The 12,422-nt window shown below is 43.3% G+C and overlaps 1 protein-coding gene across 1 annotated transcript; it reads right to left on the reverse strand.

The window, feature by feature from the left end:
• Positions 1-5,455: 5,455 nt before the first annotated feature.
• Positions 5,456-10,024, reverse strand: LOC139661186 (mRNA decay activator protein ZFP36L1-like). The gene is made up of 2 exons (XM_071539582.1): positions 9,857-10,024; positions 5,456-8,662 (listed from the first exon to the last, which is right to left on the reverse strand). The coding sequence occupies exons 1-2, from the start codon at positions 9,905-9,907 to the stop codon at positions 7,589-7,591; spliced, it is 1,125 nt and encodes a 374-aa protein (XP_071395683.1). The 5' UTR covers positions 9,908-10,024; the 3' UTR covers positions 5,456-7,588.
• Between the last annotated feature and the right edge of the window lie 2,398 nt (positions 10,025-12,422).

Below are 12,422 nucleotides of genomic sequence, written 5' to 3' on the forward strand. Positions count from 1 at the left end.
CTGTTATATCTTTAGCTTGGTTCAGTGGCACGAAGCCAATTTCATTCACTGTTACTCGTCACACACGGACGGAAAGGACACATGCCCCGGTTTGGTCTCTCACTAGAAATAATCAAGATTTTGGCTATGGAGTTAGCAAGCTGCGTTATGTCTCTCATCTGTGTCGTGTACTGTAATGCACCTGGTGTTTCAGTCATGGCTCGCCCCTGTGGAAAGCGTAGAAGATGAGAAACGCAGAGTACAGTTAAGGTCCCAAATAGAGCGTGAATAAGGCAAAATGCAGAGCAGGTGTTACCAATGGCAGCCGTTCTCTCCTCTTTCATCGACCAGTGATGTTGGGAGTTATGGGACAGGAAGAGTTAAGTGCTCCAGTACTTAGGAGAGCTGAGGGGGTGACTCACTCGGCCCAGCGGACCAGAAACCCAAGCACAACAGTGTCAGGTTCTGGACAGGCTCTCCCATTGGCCGGTCCTCGCCTCCTGTTTCCACTGGGCCCGCACGGCCCGCTGGGACACAGTCATCGCCCATCCATTAGGACAGGACTCAGAGACTTTAGTGGCTCCGTGTTTGTTTTTCTGTCACACTGAGGAGTGGAAGGGTGTGTTTCCACAACCTGTCAGACGACCATCTCCCATGCTCTCTTCTGAAGCCTCCTCACCTCTGTCCCTCCCTGCTCAACGCATATGTGTGTTTTCTCCCTTTCTTTCTCAGGTCAAGGGTTGCCACTTAGCCTGGGGGAAGAAAAGCACATGTGACACTGGATCCTGGCCAGGCTAATGGTCATTACTCTGTAAGCAGTGTGTCATAGCCTGGTAGTCTAGATAATAGGGCTGCAGAGTGACTGGGTTAAACCCACAGGATCAGGGAGTGGCTGCGACTGTTGTCTTTGCTGATCTGCAATCAGTCTCATTGTGACACATAGGGCCATAGACCTAGAAAGATAAAACCTGCCATTAGCTGATATGGGCCAGTAGAGAAATCTGCATGGCTGGGAAGTAATGGAATACATGCACTGAGATTAGAGTAATGTGATTACTAAAATGGTAATTGTAATATCTGACAGTTACTGTAAAAACACAGTAATCAGATTACAGATATTTATTTTACTGCTTGTTTGATGTCAGAGACATCACATGAGGAAAATATGTTTAGATTGTGAGACTGACTTCATTACATAATAGATGATAATGATAACACTACTCATATTACAATCTATAAATGGCAATATAATACTTCTTTATCAAAGTCATATTCTATGGGTTTTGGAGGCAAAGTAATCTAAGATTAACTGAAAGTAATCAAATTATTCTCGTAAAATTGAGTTTTCTAATAGATTACTTCACTGATTATTAAATTCAAAGCACACAATGAGTAATCTGCAATGTATGATATTCTGAAAGCAACCTTCCCAAACAGGGAAATATACTAACAGGCTGATAATCATCAGGAAGGGATTTGAGAGGGGATGAGAAGGCCCCTTGTTAACACAAATTATGAAACACATCCCCATAATTAACTGGAGAATTTTGGTATTTGGCAAAACAAGACTGGATAAATCAACCACTGAGCACAGTCGGAAGTGAGTACAGACAGAGAAGATAAAGGTTTATTTATACTGTACATAAGCAAGAATGACACTTAAGATAGTGTATCAGGGTGGCCTAGTAGTTAGAGAGTTAGAGAGTCTGTCCTGTAACAGCAAGGTCACAGGTTTAATCCCTGCAACAGCCAAGCGTCCTGTTGAAGTGAGTTTTAGCAACACAACCCCAACCCCTACCTGCACAATCATTGCAAGCTGCTGTGGATTAGAGCGTCCTAAGTCAAGCTAAATGCCAACAATGTGAACAGAAGGTCATCATTATCACAGCTTTGTTTGTCACAGCGCAGGAGTTGACTCACCATGCTGGTTTCTGCAAGAGGAATTTGTCATTTTCAACACATCTGTGCGTCTAGTCTGGGGACAACCAACACAGACTCTGTGGTCTGCACACACAGAAATCAGGTCACATATTCCTTATTTACATTCTTTTATTCATTCCGGGACGAGCAGAAGTTTCATATGTTCCAGCACTCGGCCTTCATCAGGGACAATACACATTTGTTACTTTTCAACACAACAATTAACAAGTCTCAACACATCTTGACAAAACATATGCTGTTATTAACATAGGTTGTGCAGAAAACTCATACAACTGTGTGATATCCCAAAGTAGACACATTTTCTGTGTTGAAAACTATGCATCCTGAGTGTAGTTTCTGACGGGGTCTTCAGCAGCTTAACGAGCTAAACGCAGGTTTAATGCAGGTTTCCGTGCTCTGGCATGTGTGGCTGGATGAGGTTAATCATGCCTCTCTGTCTCTGCTGACAAACCTGCCTCTGGATAGCCCCTAACCTAACCTCATCACTCAGTCTTGACCTCAACCCTCGTCTGGTGATTAATTATCCCTCCCACATCACTTGTCACATCATCTATGTGTGTGTGTGACGCACGAAGACATAGACAAACACACACACACACGCACACGCACACGCACACGCACACACACACACACAGACCTGCAGTTGCCCTGATACAAGCTCTCAGCTGTGAGCGTAGATAAGGGAAATGGCACAGTTAGCACATCCAGCAGTATTTGCTCACCTCTTTCTCAAACAAAGAGGTAAACCTGCCCCTGATAGGACAATTACAAAGTGTACATGCCGCCGCACTCTCTTGCTCAACCCTCCACGAGGTTAAAGGCGAATATAGTTTAGTATTGTGTGTCAAGCTAGAAACCCTCTGCTTTATTCTGTTCTGCAGGAAGCAATGGATGAAACCTGAACTCTGAGTCTGTATCTATATACAGTATAATTTCCATATCGGAAAGTTACCTGCTATAAAATCTGATGAAGTAATGGAAGGATTTTATTTTTTGTCACATGTCAAAGAGCAGCAGACCCGTGACCGACCCCCTCCGCCTCAGACCTCTTCATCGGAGGTTTGCAAACCCACTTCCTGGTGCTTCGTCTTAAGATGCCTCTGTACGCGCCACACAAACAGGAAACAGCCCTCTTTCATGTCCCTCACACTGCATGCACTTAAAGTTCCTCCGAAAGGGTGCAGCCACAAAGCATGGTTAGTGAGCACAAGTCACACTCACCTGGTTCAGTTTGAGAACGAGGCAGATGTAGGCCGAGATAGAAAGGCAGAAACAGACTTCTCGCTTTCATGTTTTATCTTGAAACTTGGCTTTTTGATAATCCGTTCCTTTGTAATAAAACACTGAAGTTAAATTCAGACAGCATGTGGTTGAGAGAGGATACCAGAGTCAATCTATCCCCTATGCTCCAGTAACTCAGCTGAAACATGAACCATAGCAATAAAGGCTTTTTAGCTTTTTAGCCTGTCACGTCACCTGTGTGTGTGTGTGACGCACGCAGACATAGACAAACACACATGCACACACGCACACACACACACACACACACACACACACACACACACACACACACAGAACTGCAGTTATCTTGATACAAGCTCTCAGCTGTGAGCGTAAAGGATTGCCTTTTTTTTTTTATTATGTCATAAGCAGTGTTGGGAAAAGTTTCTTTTAGAAGTAATTGGTTACTTTTACTTTACTTTGTAGTGTTGTGCTGTGTTGTTGACTGTTGTTTTAAAATAAAATACAAGACTATTGCTCTGTTTTTAAAACAGTAAGGCAATCTCATTTATATCAAGCATACTTAGATTGTGTTTTTTCAATTAGCAACTTGTTGTCTGTACATGATGCTGTGGCATTTTCACTTTTTCTACTTTTTAAAAAAATTGCCGCTAAAAAATTTAACTATGAAAGGAAAATAAGAGTAACGAAATTCAAATTTTAAAAAGTAACTAATAACATTGGTGGGATTACAAGACTTAAAAGTCTTAAGAACACAATAAGTCACTAGTTACCAGAAAAATGTAATCTTGCATTACCCCCCAACACTGGTCATAAGCACCTTTGAATATCAAGAAACCCAAAGTTCACTAGGCAGGTTCCCTACTTGAACTTATCAGTATGCAGTGAGGTGCTTGAAGGAACATGAAGGTCCTGGACCCTGAAGTAACATCAGGCTCTCAGCAGGCATGCGAACCTTCTCCCCCAGCCTGTTCAGAGATGGGGGGGAGGAGGGGGCGGAAACACAGGAGCGAGACAATCTATCAGGCCCGGTTCTCTGAAATAAAGCAACAAGGAGGCCTCCACGGGTCAACTGAGAAGGGTCAGCACCCACCATTGTATGGAGGGAAGGGAGTTCCTGCCCCGGCTCCTTTTGCAATCTGAGAGAATATAAACACGGGCAGACGGAAGTGTCCAGAAACCGAGAAAAAGCAGAAGCAGTGCGGATGGCGAGTGGAGTGTTTGCAGAGGAAGCTATATTATTACTGAAATCAAATACTGCTCTACCTGCCTTGATGGTAATGGTGTCATGCTCATAGAGTTAGCCACATTTCTCCTCTGTGGAAAAAGTTATAAAATTGCTAAAGCATGTGGCACTATGATAAATACATATTTTAGTGGGAAAAGTAGAACAGTAGAAAAAGAAGAAAGGTAGTCTAAGGCTAAATGGTTTATTTATTCCATACTTCCCAGGAATATCACCTCACACACTTATCGATCAGAAGGCTTACTGGTAACCCTAGGATCATTGATCAGGTCACAACCTCAGCAAGTCACTTTTTTTTTTTTTTTTTTAATTCTTGGAAACTTTATGGTTACAGCCCCCTGATCAATATTTCAGCTGAAACCAGGAGTGTGGTGTCTTTGTGTAATCAAACCTGCTCAATCAGAGTTGGATCATCCCCAGGTCAATACCCCTACTGGTCTCTCTCCAGTTCACCAATCAACTTCCACCACAGTGAAACTCCCTTATCCCTACATTATGTACATACAAGCACAGTGAGCCAGTCTCCTATTTCCCATTCCCCCACCCATTCGCTTTTAGTTATATGTAACATTTGTCAACGCAGGATGTCCCTGTACATAAAGTTACATGAAACAATTACCAGTCACCACAGTGAAACTACCTTTGTCCTACATTATGCACGCGCGAGGATAGCCCGTCTCTTCTAGCCCGCCCCCCTCAATAAGGTTATATGAGAAGTCTGGTTCAAACTCAGAAGAATAAGTGACCTGATAATAGGAATATAATAGGCATTTGAAACTTAATCTACATTGTACAGTAGATTGAATAGGACGTGTGATTTTCCAACACATTTGTGCATCTGGTTAGCAACAGCGCACATTTGTGTTAGAACACCGATACCACAAGATGTGTTAAATGTTGGGTTGAAAACATAAATGTGTGTCGTTCCTAACTAGACACACAGATGTGTTGAAAATGACATACTTTATGCTCTGTTCATAACTGAATAAAGGCAGATCGGCATAAGCCTTTCCATAAAGCACACTTGTAGACAACTCATTACACTGATTAACTTTTCAAAAAATACGGGGTTTATTGATTTTAACTGCAATCAATACTTACAAAAGAGAAAAAAAAAACAGTTTTATATAAACTCACAGAAATTACTGTAGTGAACAAAAACCATGGCTGAAAAAATACATTCAACAGTTTACTTTCTTTGTGTCAAATCTGTTCACCTCTTTCAAAAACTCGGGAGGCAACACAGAACAAGTGACTTTAAAAATCTAATTGTCCTCCATTATCAAATATAAAAAGGCAGACAGCCTTAGCTACCTGGAATGTATTCAAATGAGGCACTTCCAATGGTCAGAGGGGCCAAGCAAGTGCATCAAACATCCAATCAAATAAAAAAAAAAAAAATCCTTTCCTCAACCCATTTGGTCACAGCTATTGCTTGTATTAACAGTCTGGGTATCCATAAAACATTATTGACAGAAGATATTTTAAAATGACCACTTTTAAGTCGGAGACCCTCCTAAATCAAACAGTGATGTCAGGTTTCATAGCACCGGTTTACTTCTGATATCAACCCAAGTACTGTGAGAACCTTTTCTTTTTTAGATAAGTTGGGACAAGCCAAAATAGAAAACAAATGAAAAAAAAAGCGGCTGAATTAAGGTAATAACAGTTCGGTACTGTTACTGTCGGATCATTGTGGGGTGTGGAGAGGAACGATCAGGAATGAATACAAGCAAATCGAGTTTAGATGGAATTGCAGTCCAATAACAGGGAGAAAGAAAAAAAAAATCTACAATAAATAATCAAAACGCAAAACATCTTTTTTTGCATTTTTTTTTTTGCTTTAAATTAAGTTTCATTTTGACAAAGTGTAGTTGCAAAACAAAAGTCATTGAAGTACAATATATTAAACTGTGAAAAAAGGAAACTGACAAAACGTCTTCACAATCTTTAGATTAATATGGAAGATCATAATTTAACATAAAAGAAAATATATTCTATTGTTCATTATCCAGATAAATACAAAACAAAATTAACAAAAAAATGCATATGATCACCAATAAATATGTTTTGATAAGTTAAATAAGCAGTGACAAGCAAACCTTCTGTCTGGAAAGTTTTCAAACAATAATAATAACCGTAATAATAACATTAATAAAAAATAATTATCAAATAAAGAAAGCAAAAGGGATGTAATGAGTACAGAGTGCTCCTGGGAGCAGGTTCTAGGGGAGTAAAGTAAAGTAAGATAGCTTGGAGATCCGATCTCATCAAGTCGCAGGATGTACAACTGCACCATGGGAATGCTGGAATTCCCCACCGCCTGCAGATCGGCATGGATGGGGGCAGGGTTGAGAGACGGGACAGAGTCTTATAGGTTTAATAATCAGTTAGATATCAAGACTTCCTTCCCAAAAGAGCCAGTGACCAGCAACAGGAGGAGAAAACTCAGGGGGAACATAACCAACTTCCAGTTCAAAGTCCTTCCTGCAGACTCACCCAGTCCACAATTACATAAGACAGGGCTTGAGAAGAACCGTGACAGGGGGGCAAATGAGAAAGAACCAAAAACAAACAGTAGTCCATTCACCCTAACACATGCAGAAACCGCCCCAGGCACTTTTTTTTCTCTTTTTTAAAAACCATTCATATCGTTTCAGGGTCTTTTTTTCCTTTTGTCTTAGCTCAGTCTGTAAAAACGGCTGCGGTAGATCTACAGTTACGTTAGTGAGCACCCTCTAGCTAGCTCAGAGGAAGTGGTATCGTCGGGTGGGGGTGGGGGGGTGGGGTTAGTGCAATGCACTCCCCATTCCAAGGCCACTTGCGCTGCTACACATTCAAGAACAAATAAAGAAGAAGAAGAAAAAAAAAACAAGTGGCACCTGGAAAAACAGTCAACTCTTGTTCTCACATCATTTTCATTGTTCAATTTCCTCTCCTTTTTGGCACTATGACACATGGTGGGGTACTATTTAAAAACTTGTTGTGAGGATCAACAGGGATGAAATTGATTTGAAAGAGTTCCCTTAATTGACTACATCCTTACAAAGCTAACTAGGAACTAACATGGTGTCTTGCGTAGAGGGAAGAGAGGGAAGCTAGGGAAAGGGGCAGAGGTAGAGGGGAGTGCCATGTTCTCTTTGTGTCATTTAACTTAATTCGCTGGTGGATGTGTGCAGTCTAGTCATCAGAGATGGAGAGGCGGCTGAAGATGGGAAGGCGGCGGGTGGTGTCCAGCGTGGGAGACTCTGAGCCACTCAGGCTGCCTCCGGAGCTGCTCTGGTAGCCCTCCTGGTCCGACAGAGAGTCAGGGGGGCTGGACGGAGACTCGAACATCTGAGGGGACTCCAACATGGGCCTGAAGAAGTAAGGGGTGCTTGTTGGAGAGGGAGGTGCAGGGGTGTTGGGCTCAGTGCCTACGGGACCGGCACCGAGGCTGGGCCCAAACAGGTTGGCCAGCTCCTGGCTGGAGTAGGTGAAGGGGTTGCTGCTGGGCCACTCTGGGACCTCATCAGGGAAGAACATGGGTGGAGGGGTGACCGAGGTGGGGCTGTCTCTCAGCCCACCTGAGCTGGGGAACCCTGCAAAGCTGTAGCTGTGCTGCAGTCGAGGCCGCTCCATCTTGTTGGAAGAGGAGAGAGGGGAGGACGGTGGAGGAGGTCCACGGCGCTCCTCGGCATTGTGGATGAAGTGGCAGCGAGGCCCGTAGGGGCAGAAGCCAATGGTGTGGAAGGTGCGGCACAGCTCAGTTTTGTATTTGGGATGGCGGCTCAAGCTGCGCAGTTCATGGATTCCGTGAGCAAACTGGCATTTGTCTCCGTACTTGCAGGAGCCGTTCTCCTCAAAGGGCCTGCAGAGCTCCGTCTTGTAGCGGCTGGAGTTCACCTGGCTGCTGCCGCTGCCGCTGGTGGGACTGGCAGGCCCCAGGCACTTGTGTAAGAGCCTCTCGCCTGTCTCAGAGAAGGAGCGGTCTCGCAGGCGGTTCTCCTTGTTGTTGCTGGCGTTGCCAACCCCTGAGATGAGCGAGGAGTGGTCCGCTGCCTTCAGGCTGTTCAGAAACTGGTTCTGGTTGAACTTTGTGCTGCTGACAGAGTGCCGCCGCTGGTACACCCCTCCCACTGAGGGAGTCCCCACCGCCTTCCTGTCCAGCAGGGCTCCGGCGGGGCTGGAGATGGGCACGTTGGTGCCAGTGCAAGGGACAGACATAGGATGGGGGGCTCCCAGGTTGTTGTTGTAGTTGAGCAGTTTGTTGTTCTGCAGAGACAAGAAGAAAAACACATTATTAGAAACATGTAATATTCCTCCAAGACTGACAATGTGGATCTGGTTTTAAAAATGCCTGGTGGGTTGGAGAGAAAAAACATCCACAGACTCCTCTTGCATGACTGTGTTCTTTTTGGCTCTGAAAACATGAGCGGATACAGGCCTATAGAACAGCAGCTGGTTTGGCAAGTTGCCCTGGTGAGGAATGTGTGCCTGTTTAGTAAATGGAGCAGGAGCACATGAGAGGGCAGTGGGCTGGTAGGCTACAAAGAAGCTGCACCATTTGAAACATAATGAAAGTGGCAAGGCATCCTACTGAATTACAATGAACACTGATCAGGATTTCAATACACTGCCAAGCCAGTCGAGTAGTAATTGACTTACAAAGCAATATAGCCTACCACCGAATATAATATAACCACCACTAAAGTAATCAGAGTTTTATACCAGATCTGATATTGCCTAAGGAAAACATGGATTTACGCATAAGTGGAACAGTGTAAACTAAAATGTTGCTTTAACGTTAAGCAGGGAAAACTGGTTCGTTAATATTCAATTTTGAATACTGGTAATTTACCACCAAATACAAGATCATAGAAACATTTGAAGTTGGTATATTGCAAGTTAGACAAATCTAATCTGATCAATGGTTACCTTGAATACGAGCATGTGGCTGCTTTGTGACAAGTATTAGTAGAAAGAGGCGCAAAACTGCTCTCAATTCAAGACAGATGACATGAAGGTACTACAACGTTACAACAATAATCATTTTCACTCTCAAAAGCGAAGCAGCACTGCTAAATTCCCATCTCATAAGGAAAAACCATGTTATATTTGATGTGGCACATGTTGAATATCAAAATGCGTAAGTTTACCATTACAACTCCTGCTACCCGGCAGCCAGCGGCACACTTTGGAAGACACGCTTCTATGGTAAGTACAGTTTACAACGACTCTCAGACAGGAAATAACAACAAACTGAGAAAATACCCGACTCGAAGTGACGTGAAAATCTAAACAAATCAAAACAAAAACAAGTTGCTTCCATACACGCGCGCCATAGCAGAGGGCCGCGAGCATGCAGCCCATCATTCCTCCACAGCAGCTAACTACGGCGGCCAATGCTAGCTGGCTAGCAAGAGTTACCATCTCTAGAAATAATGAGAAAAAAAGTTTTGAAGCTACCTTGTTCATTACTTCGAAGTCGAAGAAAGGCGATACCACGGCTGTGGTCATCTTTGCAGCGACGAAAATAAAATCAAAAGTAGTAAAAAAGTATTCTTGAAACAAAGTTGCGCAGGTCTGCGGTGTTTCTGATTTGCAGCTCCTGTGTATTTTTGACCCTGCAGAACTCCCCCTCTGCCCTACACCAGCCCCGACATTTGCTTTATAATCCTGTGCAGGAGGAGCCTGAAGAGCAATGGGCGTTACACTCAACAAACTTTTTTTTTTTCTTCAAACTTGCATTGGTTTGCCAGTTTGTTTGAGATTACTACACTGTTGCACGCAGTACGCATGCAAAACAGTTGTTGGCTTTTATTTCTGAGCGCACAAAACCACCAAAGAGTGGAAAGAACTCAAATTTTCTCTTATCTTTAGTTTGAGGCAGTATCCATTAGAAAACACAGCCCCTGTCCCATGATACAAGTTTTATCAGTAGAGTAAAACCACTGGATTACATATAAAAAGTGAGTTATCACACTTAGGCTACAGTTATAGAGATACATCCTGTTGATTTGGTTACAAGGGATAATGTCTTCATTGTAATGCCCATACAGGATGAATAGTGAAACCGATTGTATCTATCAAATGTTTTTATAGCCTAGTGGTAGTTTCGTGATGCCCACAGCCAACAACACAACTTTTTATTTTTTTTTACTCCTGGAGGTCTGGTGCTTAGACAGTCTGGGTTGTTTACTGGGAGGCGTTACTATCCTAAGGGTTTCTGCTACCATCCACTACTCTGTAATTAATTTACTCTTAATTGCTGGACTGTAACGTCACTTGTGGGACTTTCCGGTGAATTCAGGCAGCCAGGGCTTTTTAACCCTTGCCAGACCACAGTCATTTCCCATTGAAAACGTTTTTTTTGTTTTGTTTTTTCCAACTGGGGCTATTAGAGCTCCTCCCTTCTTCCTTACCATCAGGTAATACAGCTCTCTGAATACAAGCTGAATATGTACGTGTATGCACCTCTCTCATTCCATCAGGTAGGCTATAACCTGACACCACAGTGATCTCACCAGATTCAACCACAGTCAGTCAGGCTGAGGCTTGTAGCTATATGTACACAAGAACTGGGCAGAGAGTGTGAAACCTATACAAATCTATTGTGGACCATCCCGGCTCTCCTCCCTCTAAAAATCCATGACGGAGCAGCCATCGGCCATGTGCAGAGTCAATGTCAGGGTTGGGTTGCAATAGAAGAGAAGAGGAAAAAGAAAGCGGAGAGAAGAAAAGAAGCTGTTAAAAAAAAAAAAAGGGGTTGGAGGAGGAGGGGATGGCGTGAGGGAGGGGGAGATTTATGGGGGACGTTTATTACTACACAGCTCTGCCCTGGGGAGATGAGGGGAGAGGGGCGGAGAGAGAGAGGGAGAGGAGAGAGAGAGAGAGGAGGGAGGGGGGGCAAAACATTCCCTTTCCCCTTCCTCTTCTTTTCCCTGTATGTACCAGGAGCCACGCAGGGGGTGGAGAGCTTTGTCTGCACTCTTGAAGTTGTGGAGAAGGCAATAGAAGTTGTTTTTTTAGGCTGAAATACTGAGTTCGGTTGAGAGAAATAAGACAGAACAGACCTGATACAGAGTTCACATAGGAAAGTCTGGTAGTTTGGAGATATTTGAGTGGTTCTGGAGGCCCACACACAGTATCACTTCTCCACAAAAACCATATTACAAACAAAGTTTTGACCCGAGTCTCTTCTCTTTTTTCCTGAGTCTCTGCTGTCTGAATATCTACAGTTTTATCTCGACAAATGAGAAAAGTGGATGTGCATATATAACTTTTTTTTTATTTATTTTTTTTAAACATTGAGTTATTTTGGACTCAGGAGCCAGCCACTCAGCACAGAGCGAGGGTGTGTGTGTGTTTTAACATTAAAAGAGTTTTACGAGCCAGGGCTGTGTGGAGTAATCTCCCCCTGGAGTGTTTTTACAGACGACAGGATGGAATGACAGTGTTGCTGGAAATCACGTCTGCAGTTCAAAGGGCCCTGTCACTGATTGATTAAGTGGATCAGATTGATTGTCTTCCCCCCGAGGAAAACTACAGGAGCAAAAAGGAGGAGAATCACTGCCTTTCTCAGAAATACGACAATTCCTAAAAGGCATAAAATGACCCAAAGGACCCACAGCATGTCACGCATTGAACATTATCAGAGTTGATTTAAGTACAATAAATGCACAGGAATTGGTATGTGATGTCATAAGGAGACATATTGACCGCTTATAGTAGGTCAACAGGGATCAATGCTCATCAATAAGCCCGCTGACTCTACTGTATATGGCCTCTTTACTGGGCCTTGGCCTTAAGAAGCACCATGCTACTGTTGTTTACTTTAATACTCTCAGATGCATTGTGCCTGCTTGATATTGTACTACTCAGTTCTCCTTCCAGGTTCTGGAGGAGGCACCTGTTTCCTGCCAAAAACAACAATAATAATAAAAAAAAAAAAAATCAGTCTGCTCTCTCTCTCATGGGATAAAGTCAGATGTGTCCCTGTTTACAGACGCAGACAGTAACACTCCATGAAAGC

The sequence above is a fragment of the Centroberyx affinis genome, unplaced genomic scaffold (assembly GCF_046629955.1).
Source record: "Centroberyx affinis isolate AG114_WGS23_722 - 3 ecotype Tasmania unplaced genomic scaffold, CSIRO-AGI_Caff_v1 ptg000205l_1, whole genome shotgun sequence".
NCBI lineage: Eukaryota > Metazoa > Chordata > Actinopteri > Beryciformes > Berycidae > Centroberyx > Centroberyx affinis.